Source organism: Chenopodium album, chromosome 6 (assembly GCF_948465745.1).
Source record: "Chenopodium album chromosome 6, dcCheAlbu1.1, whole genome shotgun sequence".
Classification (NCBI taxonomy): Eukaryota; Viridiplantae; Streptophyta; class Magnoliopsida; order Caryophyllales; family Amaranthaceae; genus Chenopodium; species Chenopodium album.
The window spans coordinates 28,246,723-28,263,401 of record NC_137839.1 but is presented as its reverse complement, the minus strand read 5'-3'; the positions used below and the strand labels follow the sequence as shown (position 1 = coordinate 28,263,401).

General features: G+C 34.8%; 1 protein-coding gene across 1 annotated transcript; it reads left to right on the top strand.

Moving 5' to 3' along the window:
- Window positions 1–1,863: 1,863 nt before the first annotated feature.
- Window positions 1,864–16,447, top strand: LOC145635987 (uncharacterized). The gene is made up of 7 exons (XM_081687414.1): window positions 1,864–2,289; window positions 3,142–3,365; window positions 6,925–7,576; window positions 8,383–8,755; window positions 9,795–9,889; window positions 13,545–13,739; window positions 15,436–16,447. The coding sequence occupies exons 1-7, from the start codon at window positions 2,092–2,094 to the stop codon at window positions 16,027–16,029; spliced, it is 2,331 nt and encodes a 776-aa protein (XP_081543540.1). The 5' UTR covers window positions 1,864–2,091; the 3' UTR covers window positions 16,030–16,447.
- Window positions 16,448–16,679: the final 232 nt, after the last annotated feature.

The window sequence follows — 16,679 nt, the reverse complement described above, 5'->3', positions numbered from 1 at the left end:
CGGATGAAACGACCTCTGTTTTGTAAGATTGTGAATAAGATTGTGGAAAATGATGTGTTTTTCCAGCAAAGGCGAAATGCATCTGGGAAGTTGGGGTTGTCTGGACTACAAAAATGCACGGCAGCGATGAGAATGTTAGCGTATGGGGTGGCTCCTGACGCAGTTGACGAGTATCTACGTATGGGTCAAACAACTGCACGGAAATGTCTTAAAAACTTTTGTGAAGGGGTCATCAAGGTATTTGAAGCTGAATATTTACGCAGCCCGACGGACGAAGACCTACGAAAGATCCTGTATAGAAATGACCAACGGGGTTTTCCAGGGATGATTGGCAGTATTGATTGTATGCATTGGGAGTGGAAGAATTGCCCTAATGCATGGAAAGGTCAATATTGCAGACGAAATAAGAATGCAACCCTCATTTTAGAAGCAGTTGCAGATGAAGATCTATGGATATGGCATTCTTTTTTTGGTATTCCAGGTTCTTGTAAAGACCTTAATGTACTTTACCGTTCACCAGTTTTTACTGATGTGTTGCAAGGTCGAGCACCTCCAGTGAAGTTTAATGTCAATGGCCATGAATATAATATGGCTTACTACCTAGCTGATGGTATTTATCCGAGTTGGGCTACTTTTGTGCAAGGATTTACCAATCCTCAAACTCATAAGCATAAGCTTTTTGCTGAACGACAAACTGCTGCACGTAAAGATGTCGAACGTGCATTTGGTGTCCTACAAGCGAGGTTTGCAATTGTACGACAACCAGCTCTTGCTTACGATGAAGATGTGCTAGCTGACATTATGAAGGCTTGTATCATAATTCATAACATGATAGTAGAGGATGAACGAGATACTTATAAAAATGCTGAAGTAACAAGAAGATATTACGAAACAGATCGCCCAATGTCACGTCTAGGAGGTGAAGCTAGTACAAGTGGTACTCCAAATAATGATGAGACATTTCAGTTTCAAACAGGACGTCCTATCGACATTAATAAATATTTGGAGATAAGGGATGCTATGCGCAATAGACGAACTCATCAATCCTTGAAAGATGACTTGATAGAGCACATTTGGGAAAAGTTTGGTGACAATAACCCTTAAAATCTAATGACGCTTTAATCATCATGTATCGTAATCATATTTTACTTTTTATTAATGTAATGCATTTCTAGTTTTATTACTTATGTCTTCCACTAATCATTATTATTTAATTAGTTCGTAATTAATTAAAGTCACAATTTAATTATCATCAAGTATATGAATAATAATTATTATAATAATTGAAAATAAGTAAGAGAGAGAATATAGTGGGGTATAGTGAAAAGTAAGAAAGAGAGTGGTGAGGGAATTTTTTGGTTTGTTGTTGGTGGGATGGAAAAAATTCTTTCTTTAAAAATCTGATGTGGAGGAGAGGGAAAGTTAGAGAGAGAGTGGTGAGGGAATTTTTTTTTTATCTCTGCTGATAGTGCTCTAAGATTCATCTAATATGAATTCGAATTCACTTTAACTCGTCTAAACTTGTTTCCAATTCAACTTTTATCAATTAGAACTAAAATGACTTGCATGGATTGCAAGTTTTGCAACCTAGCCTAATTATGAATGGACCTATAAGTTGCATTTATTAATCTAAAATCACTACATAGGATTAAGTTAATTTACTAGTATTTTTGTGTCAAAAAAAATAAAATTTTACTAGTATTTTACCATTTTTTTTTTTTTTTTTTACGAAAAAAAAAAAAAGTAAAAATGAGATGCTTGCGGAAGACACCAAAAACCTGGTTTGGTGACCTAAGAAAAAGCATCTGATTACATATTTTAATATTTACATTAAATAATTTCTAGCGCGTATACCAATACCCGCATACATACTTTTATTTGAGTTCACCCAAAATCAAAAACCGTCCAAAATAATTTATTTATTTTTTCTTTTCTTTTACAAAGTCTATAATTGTTACCTTTTCTTTGTCATTATTCTTCATAATCCAGAATTGAATAAAATAATAATACAGTTGAGATATTCAATTTTTGATGCAACAATTAGATACATAAATCTATGAATGAAATTGGGTATTTTTTGAAGAATTGAAAATGGTGATGATTTCAGTGTGGTTGATTGTTGGGTTCATAGTTGGTGCTTTAACTGTAATTGCGGTTGAAGGTTTTGTGATTTTGTATGTGATCCGTCGATTATCACACTCAACTAAATCACCCAAACTTGGTGTTCATACTTCTCCTCCAAATCCTCTTGATTCTAGCCAATCTCTTCCTTCTGTATGTCAGAAACAGGTTAGTTTCATGCTCTTAATTTCTTTCTTTGAATTTTGTAATTATTTGTGGAATGTAAATTAGAACTGTGTTTTCTTTTCTATGATTATTAGAATTAGAATGTTGCAATTTCATTATCAATTATGGAATTTTTCCGGGTTTTATTTTGTGGTTTAACAACATGCAGCTTTTTTTTTTTTTTTTTTTTTTTTTTTTTTTTTTTTTGGGTGGGTTTGGAATAATTGGAACAAGTGTTGGGTTTTTTGTTAATTTTGATAAGAGTGTTGCAAGTAGTTTATCAATTCAGCATGTTTGTAGAAGATTCTGTTTAGTCACTTGCATTCGATGTGGAGAGTTCAGCAAGCCTGTCGAAAATGCTGTTTTGTTACTTGCATTCAATGTGGAGAAAAACTGTAAAGTTATGGAAAATCGCTTTCAAATGTTTGACAACCATTTGTTCTTGCATAATTCTCTCCTTGGTCACATTTCTTACTTGGTCAATGTGATGCTAAGTGATAAAATTATATTGTGGATGGCTTGTTTGAATGAGCTTAATATATACAAGTATAATATTTTTGAAATTGAAGACATGACAAGTGGTTTTACTAATGGTTTATCTAACGAGATTTCACAAAAGTTGTTCTTTAAGATTAAGGATTTAGATATCCATGAGCGACAATAGTCTTTTTTACTTTTGTCACACCTCGTCTAGTGTTATTTGTGTTTGCATAATCCATTAAATACCTTCATGATTTGTTACGCAAATTTCTTGGCTCTTAATTCAATAATTGAGGATGAAAGATCGAGTGTATTCCAGTCCTTGGCCAAGGTCTAAATTTTTCTAGTGCTATTCCTCAATGTTTTTGGTGGCAGGGAGTGGTTTGGGTTTTAGAACCAGAACGCCATCCTAAATTTCCTGTTCCAACTGAGCAAACTAGGAAGCGGGAAATTTTAGAGGTTTCCCCTGTCCAGAAACTTGCAAAAGTCAAAGATCGTATGCTTATTCTGGCAGAAGCAGATGGTTCGCTCACAAAAGTAACGCTGATGGGTTGTAAAGTAGTTGCAGTTTCTGCTACAAGCCTGCCTACAAGAAAATGGTAACTCAAGTTCCTTTTATTTATGTAATGTAGTATGGTACTTGAAGTTTGATTTTGCAATTTTGCGTTAATAGTATTTTCTCCATATACCATATCAAATTTTTTCACTGACTGCTTGCCTATTTATCCAGGCTACCTAGGAAAATAAGATGAAAATAGTGTAATGACACTAGTTTGTTTGATGAATTATCCATGAACAAAAAGAAAAAGTAATGATTTGTTGAGGAAGAAGGTATCCATGGGCTTGTTGAGTTGCTATATAACATAAAACATGCGCTCTTTGTTTAGAGCTTATATGTAAATTGAATTTTTTGTTTTGGATTGAGGGGATTGGGGAAGGGCTACCAGTTGAAGGTTTAGTGAGAAGTTATTTCATGTGTGCTATATGTTTGCATTTTTTGTAATTCAAAGCTGTAGCATTCTTTGGATTTTTGATTTTGATGGACTAATATCATATTCAACGGACCATTAGACTGTACAATATAATATGGGCATGACATATCAATTTATGGCTTAATTTCAACCAACCCGTTTTTCATTCTAGTGGTAAGGTTTTGGAATACGTATTTGAGGTGTCAATTTTTATTGGAGGGAGTTGTCTATCTTGCCTCTCTTTGATGTTAGAGCCTTTTAAAGTTTTAATGTGAGAACCTTTTAACTTAGAATGATGTACCATGGAATTGACGCCTTCCCCCCTTCTTCTTGTAAATTGGTTATTAGGTTTTGGAGGAATCCTGATTCCTGATCCTCTTCTGACATAAGCTTGTCTTTGCAGTAATAAAATCAATCAAGTAAACTAAATATAGTACCGACATGTTACCCCTTCCGTTTTTTATTGACTGTTACACCTTTTTTTTTTTTTTTTTTTTTGCAAATTACTCCATTTTAAGATTATATCTCTCCCCTTCCATAGCCCCCCCCCCCCCCCCCCCCCCCCCCAAACCTACTACTACTATTTTATTATTTCCTTCTCTTTTCAATATATTATTAATGCCGCTGTTTTTTCTTACTTCCTCCGTTTTTTATTAGATGCATCACTTTTGTAATAGACAATATTTAGAGCAAAGAGAGATAGGAAAAAAAAAAAAATGAAAAGGGCCCATGTGATAAGAGAGGTAGAGAGAATTTATGAACTAAAAAGGAAGGTGTGCATCTAATTCAAAACTTCCATTTATAGAAAGTGATGTATCTAATAACAACAGAGGAAGTATAATTTCTTAAAGTCAATCAATTTACCTAAAGCTATGTGTTGGTTAAAGTGTAACACTAAAAAAGCGGATGGAGTACATTTTTGGTAACACAACTATATTTGATTGCTATTTTAAATTTACCTCATTTTTGTTTGTATCAAGTTACATGGTACGTGATACAATATGATACGATTTGTGGTATGATATGGATGCATGGAATGCTATTAATAGTTATGCCTTGGAAGAGCAGAACAAAATGAAAAACAAAAGAATAAATGAAATTTAGTCATCATTGTTTTCTCTCTCACCTTTTCCCCTTTCTCGCTCTTCTCCAAGCTGCAACAAATCCTACAAAGTTTATAGACTTTTCTACGGCAAGCAAGAAACTTTCTGTGTTTGGGTCTAAGACTTGTCTATCCAGATCTTAAGGTTCAATGAACCCAGGTCGTGTTCCGTCACGTTCTGATACCTACGAATCCAGTTGCAGAACAGCTCTCTTTACTGCATTCCTTGTAATTTTGGTCTGTACATGTGACCTTGGTTCACTATTCTTTATTAGTTTTATCTTAGGCTTATAATGTTCTTTTAATTGCTGACACAACCTGCAGTAACCCAGTAACACTCAAGCTGCTCTAGCTCATTTAATCTTGAAAAGCATATGGATTGATGAAAACACAACTCGTTTTAATTGCAATTTGTATATCTGTCTTTTAATGCTCTGAGGAGAAAAAAGACTCGAGGATATAAATAAATTTTAAGGGCAAGGTTTACGTTTATCATGTATAAGGTAACTTGATATCTTAATTCATCAGTGGAGCCTCGGAGGATGCCTTAAATACTCCCATCTCCCAGTGACGCAATCAAAGCCGTAATGCTTGATTCTTCAAAAAGGGTTGAAGTGAAGTAATTTGACAGTTGGGAACAACATTGGCATTGGTCATATTGGGAGTGTAGCTAGGAAAGTTCTGAAAACTGGTGTGGGGTAGGGAAGTCGAGTACAGTCAAGTACATGCTGACTTGGCTAACAATGTGACAGGACTTCAGTCATATCTGCAGAAGGAAAGATGCCTGTGGAATTTTATGGCAAATCTTTTATCTGTCAAGGATACAAATTTCATTTTTTAAGATATTGTATAGTTAGAGAAACAGTATTGCCTTTGAGGTGGAAATTATTTTGCCTCGATTTTATTAGTAGATTGATGCATGATATCCTTGATATGGGATTATTCCTGCACTAGTTATACTTTTGTATAAGTTTTACTATGGTGTTACACTTCTTTGCTGATCCTACATAATTCTGGAATCTTCCTTTGTTCCCTCCTTTATCCTCAACAAACTTATCTGAACATTTTAAGAGGTTAACGCTGCTTTTATCTTGCTCTATTGTGGCCTTACAACAACAACAACAAAGCCTTAATCCTAAAATAATTTGGGGTTGGCTAAGATGAATCATCATAAGGAATTGTTGTGAAAGAAAAACAAACATAACAAGATAACCGGTTGTAAAAAATTTGATTAAAAAAATAAATTGTGTAAAGTAAGACAAAGATAGAGTATACAAAAATTTTAGAGAGTTTAAAAGGGTACCAAGAATACATTTTAAGAGAGTTCTAAAGGAGTGGTGAAAATGTGCGATTAAAAAACATAATGATTTGAGAAAACTTTAGCAAAGGAAACCAATGGAGTTTATAAAACACTAGTTGAATAGAATAATTAAAGGAAACCAATGACACATTGTTGACGTGAATTTTCTCCCTCTATACTGCTCTATCCAACACCATATTTTCTTCTATCCCCAAAGCAGTCATATTATTCTCAATCATCCTCTTTCCAAATTTTCTTATGTCTTCCCCTACCCCTCGCGATCCCAACACTTTGCAACTCACAAAATTGTAGCCTTACCTTGGACAAAATTCATACTTGGTTGCTATTTTGTTAAATCCCATGAGGTATGAATATTTGACTGCCAATAATGGTAAAGTGTGATTAACATTAAGGAACAAAACAAAAGGGAAAGCTTTTGGTTTTTCATGTAGCCATAAGGTCTCTGAGCTTGGTTGTGTGAATAATGTGAATACAAAACTTTAACTCGTGTCATCATCTTAATCCGGAAAAGTAACATCTAAGAATAGGGTGTAACAGCAGAACATGTTATGTCTTCTATAATTACAAGCATATATGCAGTATAGATATAGTAGAAAATACTGCCTTTATCCAATCATATCATTTTAGTCAACATGATTAATGTGGTTCATAAAAATAATATAAGTTACATTTTGAGTCAAAAATACAGAACATATGAAGTATACAGTAATTTGAGCCAGCAGTTTTTGTTTTCTTATTGTAATTCTTTTATATTTGTTTTTCAGGGCAAAACGTTTCCCAATCAAAATAGAAAGCAAGAACAGAGTTTTGTATGAAGGAAGCAAGGTGCTATATATATATGCAGAAACTTCCTGTGAGAAAGAATCTTGGTGTAAAGCTCTTCGCATAGCTTCGTTGGATGATAAAGAAAAACTACTCTGGTTCCCTAAGATAAATGAAGATTTTCGAGGCTATTTGAAATCTTTAAGCGAAGGATATCCATTTCTTATCAAACCCTTAGTGGGTTATCAAGAGTGGCCCTTGGATAAAGCTAACCGGCTTGATGATCCACCATCAAAGGTTCGTCAGATTTGGAGAAAGCTTTCGAGAAAGACTTCTTTGGTCACTCTTGATGAGAAAAGGGTTGCTGATAAATCTCATGGCTTTCAAGATCCTTATTCTGCTCCAAGCATTGCAAAGGCGGCTAATCTGGGAAAGATGCGAAATGAATTTGAGGAACATAGCCCTTCTGTTTCTTCCACTGCGTCTACTCGGTCGGGGAATTCAGTTCTTGGGTCTGAGAATTCTGATGCAGACACTGCGGAGAAGTTTATTGTTGATGAGGGAACACTTTGCTGGAATTTACTGGTCTCTCGACTGTTTTTTGACGCCAAGAGTAATGTAGATATCAAAGCTGGTTTAAAGGCTCGGATTCAGGTAAAAAAAAAAAAAAAAAAAAAAAAAAGTAAAATTATCTTTTTTTTTTTTATCAATCAAATTTACTAATTGTGAGTGTGGAATTCTGTGATATGTTTTTTTATGCTTTATGAGTTTTGATGTTTTGTCAAAGGAATCCATAGAACAGAGTAGTTTTCTGTAGGTCTGTCAAATGTATCCATTTCTTGATTCCTCATATGCCTTGGAGGCCTAGAGTATTAAGAACTGTTGATTACATGAACTACTTTTGTTTGATTTTTCCAAACTCCTTTTTGTTTATTTATTATTCCCCCCCCCCCCCCCCCCCCCTCTCTCTCTCTCTCTCTCTCTCTCTCTCTCTCTCTCTCTCTCTCTCTCTCTCTCTAGTTGGATGCATTTTCAACTTTGAAGCTTTGTGGTAAGAATGTCTTCCATCTGAAATTTATATGGCTTGTATTAGTATAGTTGATGAAAGATTTACACTAATGTCAATAAGTGGATAATTTTTGCCGTTGATAAGTAACTGTGTTCATAGGGCTGAAGGAGCTAAATCTATTATGATAATTGATAAGACATTAGAAGATCAAGTCTAAGTTGTAAAAAGAAAAAAATTAACTTTTTAGATATTATTGAGACATATACTAAAAGATACTATTGAGATAGCAGATTTGTATTTGTATCTTGTGACAAGGCAACAATTATCATATTTTGGGTAGCTGCAGCTTAAAATTATGTTCCCCTTTTCTTTGTTTTGAGTTTTTGTGAACATAAGAACATTACTTTGCCTTCTACATTGAGTAATCTTACTTTAATGTATGATATTCCAGAGATCGCTCTCAAACATGAGATTGCCCAATTATATTGGTGAAGTGACATGCACTGATGTGGATCCAGGAAATTTGCCCCCTTATATCCACGGGATGAGAGCTATTCCTTCTGACATGAATGACATTTGGGCCATGGAAATGGACATAGAGTATTCTGGTGGAGTAGTGTTATATATTGAAGCCCGACTTGAAGTGCCTGAACTAGATTCTCATAGTGGATTGGCAGACCACAATACTGAGTCAAGCTCTGTTGGGGAGGCAGTGACTGATATTTTGGATGATTTGAAGCCCTTGCAAGAAGAAGAAGATTTGAAGCTTTATGACGGGAATAAGGATTCTTCAGAACAAAAGGACGCAGAAGATCTCAAACATGGTGAGTTATGTCTTGTAATTTCATAAAATAGAAAATTGTGAGAAACTACTTTCATTTACCACTTTTTACGAACAATTGCTCCATTCTAAATTACTTTTGACACTTAGTAATGGCAGATAGATAAGCTGTTTGGTTATAAATTGTTATCTGGTTGATTAAGCAGATGTGATGGGAGATAATGAACTCTAATTCATTTAAGAAGTAGTTGTGATAGAAGATAGTTTGGTAATTTGTGATTGAAAGTGAGAGGATGTGATGGGAGATTCTAGCTTACTATTGGGACCTTCCTAAAATAAATATGTAAAAAGCTTTTCTGGGATATTGGGAATCTTATAAGTGAAAAAACTAATTTGAATTGGTGTATCTTTTTTTCCATTAAAAAAGATTATACCAGTATTATAAGAGAGGTTTGTTTGTCTAACACTGCCACTTACTAGTTTTTTGTGGAATTATGCTGTGTATGGCCCACCACCCTTTTTCCATTACTTCCTAATGAGCTTGCTCCTTTTTTTTTTTATATATATATTTAATTTATTGTTTCTATTGGGCAATTTTTTTTTTTTTTTTTTTTTTTTTTTTTTTTTTTTTTATGTTTGACTCACTTATTGACTTATTGTAGATATGTATCTCAAGAAAACTTTGAAAAAGTTAAGCGAGTGTAAGGAAAAGTAAGAGAGAGGGTGTACAAATGGGTTGTTGTAGCCATGTAAGATAAAGTAAGAAAGAGCATGAAGGTGGTTGGGTGTAAGATAAAGTAAGAGTGGGGAAAGGTGTAAATATGAACATAAGAATCTAACATTATTGCATTGTATTAGCAAAATTACTGACATTTTTATGGTTATGACTTATGAGGACCTACAATATTATTGGCACAGTACCTGGTTATACTTCAGTCAATAATATTACTTCTGCTTTGTTGATTTTAGTAGTCAAAACTCTTTTTGAGAAGTAACTCTGAGATGGAGATCAAGTGTAGATGTTAACTTCACTGGTTTTGCAGTCTCTTTATTTCCCTCTTTTTCCTGGTGTTAAATTTCAGAGTTGCTGAGAAGTTCCAGGACAGGTGTATCTACTGCCAGTACTGGTTCTAGGTGGAAGTCTATTTTGAATTCTGTTGCCAAACATGTGTCTCAGGTTTGCTAATTTTTTTGTTACATTCATAGTGCATGTCTTACAATGCTATTGATTGGATTACATGCTCTATTTCCTTTTTAATTTACCAAATTTTGCTTTGCAAACTTAAGGAGCATTCTCTTTGTATTTAAGTATCCTGCTTTGTTTATTTAACTTTTATCAGATAAATAGATTACTGGTTCTGAGATTCATGGTAGCCTTATTATGGTTAATTATCATCTCTGCTTGAACTTGTCATCTGTTTATCTTGATCTACCTGTCATTGTGTTGAATTTAGAACTTGGAACATGGTAAGGGTCCCCTGATCATCCCTCTTGACTAGTTGACTGTTTCCCTGTAATCTTGGGGGTCAAGAGCTTAAGACAAACAGGGTTCCTCTAGCAGGGAAAATGAAGGGGGTTGTCAAGTGGGGATGGTGTAAACTAATGACAAAAATAGTCTTTTTTTTCTGCACTTGTTACATATAATGTCTGTTAATTAGGCAGTAAGATTACTTTAACCCCTCTAGCCGGGTTGGGGGGGGTGGGGTAACTAAGCCAAAGCGGTTTCAATTTGTTTTCCTTTGGAGGAGGTTTGTCAAGTGCTGTCATTTGCATGAGAGCAGCTCCTGATGGAACTTTATACCTTATTCTAAACAAATGAACTTTCATTAAACAAGTAGGATATATACTGAAGAAACGAAGATGCTGATTTAAATACTTAAGTACAGTATATTAATCTAAGTTGATCATGTGACCTAGCTATTTCTCTATGGATTTGGGCTACCCAAGAGATTTTTATCAGCTGAGGGCTCAGGCCCTGCCTGGATTGATAGTAATGGGACGGAATAATTCAAGGCTTAATAATTACGGACCATAGTACAAAGCCTGAAATAGGGGAAATAATTTGGGCCGAATATTTACCCCCCAAATGAGGGTATTACGTTACCTAGGGCGGCAGAGCCCCCCTAGGGTAACTATTCAAGGGTTAAATAAATTTAGCCCAAACTTCAACCATTTTACTGTACCAGCCGGTAACCACCCACTCATTCTCTGTCCACTAAATTATTCTCTCTTTAAAATTCCTCTGATTTTTTTTGAATCAAATTTCCTCTGCATTTGGTTGAAGCTGATTAATATTTTCAATGGCTTAATTAATTTCTCTTGATCATTGAATTTGAAGTTTGAAAAATTCGTGAATTTTTATTTAATACTTGATCTGCTTCAAATGCTATTTATAAAAAACTCAAGGGGCACTGAAGCGAGAGGGGTTCTGCTGCGCTTAGGTGCGCCTCTTTGAAGTGAGGCGCAGTATATGGGCAGTTAAAATTTTTTGGCTGAAGTTTGCTTCAAGTGCGCCTCAGGTGCGCCTCTCGTGCACCTTAGGTACGACTCAGGCGCTTTTTGTGTGCCTAACCCCCAAAACGCCTCGCCCAGTCCAAATTAAGCGCTCACCCAGTCCAAATTAATCGCTCACCCAGTCCAAATTAAGCGCTCACCCCTGATTGGCCCAGATCAAATGAATAATTTAGTTTCAAATTTTGCTTCAAATTTATAAGATTTAATTTATTTTTTTTATATTATTATTAGATGTAGCTTTTTTTTTCCTTTTTTTGTTTCTTTTGCATTTTGATTTTGAATTTGATGATAATTTTTGAAGTGGTTCTTAACATTTTGATTTTTGATGGGTTTGTGAACTTGCTCCGTACTATCTTGTTATATATGACCAGAATTTCAAAAAGTTTTTGTATCAATAAATCAAACAAAGCCTTAATCCCATAAGTAGGGTAAGGTACATGAATTAAATTTGAAAAAAGTTTTTGTTTATATTTGTATAATTTTGTCATGAATTTCAGTTTTACAACCTACTTTAATATCATAGTATATTTAAATTTAATTGATTTTTTTTTTAAAAAGGCATGTTCATATGAATCATATCTCGAGTGTCTGAAAGAATTCATCCGTTCCCCATTATTTGGTTCACTTAATCCAAACCTTGTGTCCTTGTCTGATTTAATGTCCTTGAAATATTCTCCCATAATTAGTCCTCTAGTATCAATTGCCCGTATAGAATCTACCCTTGTAATGAGTATATTCCAAAACAGGAAAGGCCTTAGCCAAATTACGCACTTCACAGTTCACATCACAATGCCTACAAAGAGGCGTCCATCAGGGTAATTAAGTTTAAATAACGCAGTCTTTTCCCTGCAATGGTGAGAGACCAATTTCATTATCAATCTGATATACAATGGCCATATGCTACTTTACTATAAATCTATGGAGCAGACATGTTAATTTAGTTCATTATGATAAAAAAAATTCTTTTTTTTACAAGTCTTTGACTTTACTGGAAATGAAAGATATTAGCTATCCCAAAATTATACATCTTTAGGCAGACCTTTGTTCTTGAAATTTCTGAAACCCATTTTAACCAAGAATTTGGATATTGACACGTGTGTCACCATGTAATGGCACAGTTTGTATCCTCCTGTGGGTCATATAGCCTTGTGTAGAAAAAGGCATAAGCTATGTTGCTTAGACTCAGATTTGGGTGTTGGATCCTTTGGCACTCTAGATTTTATAAAATTTCATACAAGGGCATTATATATTTGGGTGTCGGTCATGTAAATGTGTCGGAAGATCCGACACATGACACTCGTTGTACAACATGGTGTCGAAGTAACATAGGGCGTAAGATACCTAGGCAGACCTAACAAAGATCAAAGAGCCCAAAGTGTTTTCAAAGGCCTGTAAGCTCATATTCTGCAACACTGAGACATAGATCATGTTTTGTGTTTGCGAGTGACCTAGAGGTTTAATTTTATTGTATATGTACTTTTTCCATTGTCTTTTAGTTGCTACGTTTTGACTTTCATGCTAGCAAATGCGTAATTACATCCCACCATATCTTTGATTATAGACAAGTAAAATATCATATATAAATTTAGACGAATTGAACTAGATCCCACATGACTATCAACATATAGATCAATAAAGGTAATTAGATAGAAGAATGTGAATATGCATATTTTCAAATGTTGCAACTAAAAGTTAGCCGAGCAATTATCTTTTTTTTTTTTAAAAAAAAAAAGAAAAAAACTGTTGATTGTATTGACTAAAGATGTCTTGGTGAAGTCCTAGAATATGAGGTTTTCTTTCTTTACTTAAAGATTGGATGTAGAGACAACGGTGTTGAAGTGTGATTTGCTATTTTGGCTGTCTTGATAGAAGCATTTAATGCGTTTAGTTCATACCTCATAATTGTTAACTATCTTGTTTTACTTTTTCTGTTGTATATGTTGGATATGCATAATATGAACTAAACAGCCATGGAATGTTACCGATTGTAAATTTAAAGTGGATTTTTTTTTTCTTTACCAAATAGCAAGTCTCCTTTGTGTTAACTAGTGATTAACTATATCTTATGAGTTTTATAACTCGGAATGAAGTGCAAGAATGAGTACATATATGTAGCTTTGCCTTGGTAATTGTTATTTTATTATTTACTGTATTATATTTTGTTCCAGTGTGTGTGTTTGAATGTGTATATACCATTCAGAGCCTTTTTACATCCTACAATGACATTGTCAACTATAGTCTCATTTTTAAAAAAATATATTTTTCAATATGTCCCTAAAGTTTAGATTAGTTCTAATGGAAACTATTTATAATTCAAGGTACCTCTTACTTTGGCAATAAGGGTGGTAACACTGAAAGGGACAATCCAATTGCATATGAAGCCACCGCCTTCTGATCAGCTCTGGTTTGGCTTTACCTGCATGCCTGATATACAATTTCAATTGGAGTCCTCTGTCAAGGATCACAAAGTTACCAATGGACGTCTAGCTTCATTTCTAATAAACCGATTTAAGGTGAGAAGAAGGTTCTTTGATTTAGAATCCTTGTTCATACTTTCATTATTCAACCCTGTAATTATTTCGATGCACTAAATTATGCTCGTGATTATAGTTTGTATTTCTCCATGGATTTTCGCTACATTGGCCGAAGATTTGGTTTTTAATTTTGGGAAAATTAACATAAATAATCCAAACTATTAGCCCCCTTCTCATTTTAATCTCAACTAATGTTTAAATCAGAATAATCCCAACTATAGGGGTCCCTTCTCAAACTAGTCCCTCTTACCTACAACCTGTAATATCGGTAATTTTTTATTTTTTTTAAATATCTTTTATAAGAGAATAATTAACTTTTTAATTATTTATTTATTACTGTCACCCACCAGCATTCACCTACAACCCTCAACCCAACCATAGCCACAATCAGCATTCACCAACCCCAAATCTTGCAACCACCATGGACCCACCACCTCCTCACTGCCACAATAATAGACCACCACCACGGCACCACCGTATACCACAACAATAACCCCATCTACCACCTCCATATCACCAATCTCTCCCCTCCCTCAACCAGTGGCGCCCCACCTCAACCACCTAACCCCACCTATATCCCATTTGCTACCTCGCCAATCCGCCATCAACCGCATCTCCTCCCCCTTCTGCGTATCCCATTTCATCTCTTCCTTGTCCAACCGCTCTGTTCCTCTCCCCTCTCTCAAATCGCCTTCATTCTCTCTCCTATCTCCTCTTCCTGTTCAGCAGTCGTTGGTGTGATTGATATCGGTGGTTAGTAGTGCTTGATGGTGATTCATGGCTGGGGTGGTAGAAATGATGGTTTCGGTGGATGGGCTTGGCTGGAAAGATTCTTTAAGTTGCTGGGGTTGGATGTTGAGGTGGTTTTACTGGAAGACTACGTTGGGTAGGTGGTGAGATCAGAACATACAGAAGGTGGTGGTATGAATTTAGATTTAAGAGCATGTGGGGTTTTTTTTTTTTTTTTTTTTTTTTTTTATTATTTTTTAAAAAAAAATTAAATAATGTGAAGATAATAAAACAAATAATTTGTTGAAAAATGGCTCAATCTACCTGATTACCTGGTTAACAAAAGTTTGAAACTAATTTGAGAAGGGACTCTTATAGTTGGGATTATTCTGATTTAAATAGTTGTTGGGATTAAAATGAGATGGGAGCCAATAGTTTGGATTATTTTTGTTAATTTTCCTTTAATTTTCATCTCTTTATAATGTTTGTTATTAATATATTGCATATACAATGTTCTCTAATAGCCTTCAGCAACAGCCATTTTGCGGTTCATTTATGTTTTAAACAATTAACTGATGAAATCTATATGTTGTCCTTAACCATACATATGTTTGTTGAGATTATTATCTGGACCAATATATCTGATCCAGTAAGTTTTAATTTGAGCAGCATTGATTGTCGTGTTAGATGTCATTTGCTGATCTATTGTAGATCCTCTTTTGGTATATGGCCTGCATTACATTATTTCTGATATACTTTGTATACACAGTTGGTACTTCATTTATTTTATTTACTTTTTTGTTGTTCCCTTGAGTTATAATTGATGTCCTTCAACCATGCATGTATTTGTTGAAACAAGTTGATTGATCAGCATATAGCAAGAAGTCATGTGTCATGTGGATGCGGCTTGTATTTTGCTTATACTTTAGTTTTAATCTTAATGCAGGCATCTATCCGGGATACATTAGTTCTTCCAAATTGTGAAAGTGTATGTATTCCGTGGATGTTAGCAGAGAAAGATGATTGGATTCCATGTCATGCTGCTCCATTGATGTGGCTGAATCGAGAAGCGCAATCAGAAACTAATTCAAATGAAGGATCTAGAAACAAAAGAACAGAGGATAGGGATCTAGAGAGCAAGCTAGGGAAGCAGAAGAAAACTGATCCTCTAAAGCGGTCTATTGATGCAGAAAATGGTCAAGGTGTCCCTTCCACAGCTTTCCGTAGAAGTTCTGCTGATAGCAGCATGCCTTCACCGGACTTGAAAGTGCCATTGCTACAGAATGAAGAGTCAAGAGATATGGTTATACATAGAAAACAAGAGAATACCGAGTGTCCATCACCTTCTAGGTATGTTAGTTTAAGAGAAGAAAGAAACAGTCTTGAAGATGATGATACAAAGTCTAAGAGGCCGGTGGGAAAAAAAGCTAGGATGTTTGACTTGGGAAAAAAAATGGGGGAGAAATTTGAAGAAAAGAGGCGCCATATTGAAGAGAAGAGTCGGCATATTGTTGAAAAGATGCGAGGGCCAGGAAGTTAACAGAAGTTTATTATTTTTTCTTACAGAGCAGTGCATTCTTCTACAATTCAATACGTATTACATTGTTTTCTTCCAAGAGGAAAGAAATGCAAAGAGAAGGCAGTGTGACTGCGATTTACAGTCTGTGATAAGTGTGTAGTCTTGTTCTGGTGTACAAATGTGTGAATGAGTAACAATTGGAGAGCAGAAACTAGCAAAGTGATTTTAAAAAACTAACTCGTGTATAGGAACCAAGGAGAGTTTACCAGACACGCTTCATGCTGGATTGTTGCTTCGTAAGTCCTTGTATACTAGGGCTATTCTAGGGAGTCTGTTCGTTGATTTGTTGTATACTATTCTTTACCATAAAAGTGTAGCATAAGGTTGAATTACACTGCTGATAAATTTACATTCATCAATGAATTTCTTTTTGCAACTATCATTTATTCCAGGTAAGGTGTAAAGCTGAGACTGGATGCAAGTAATTTTGTGTGAAATATTGGTATAAGTTCTAAGCAATTAATCACTTTTTGACTTTGAATATGGTTCAAGCTTTGGGTTTGACTGCCCTTTGTTCTATCAAAATACTCCATTTGTCTTATAGTATAGTACCAGTACATATTTACGTCAAAAAAAAATAAAAAAAAATAGTACCAGTACATATTTTAATT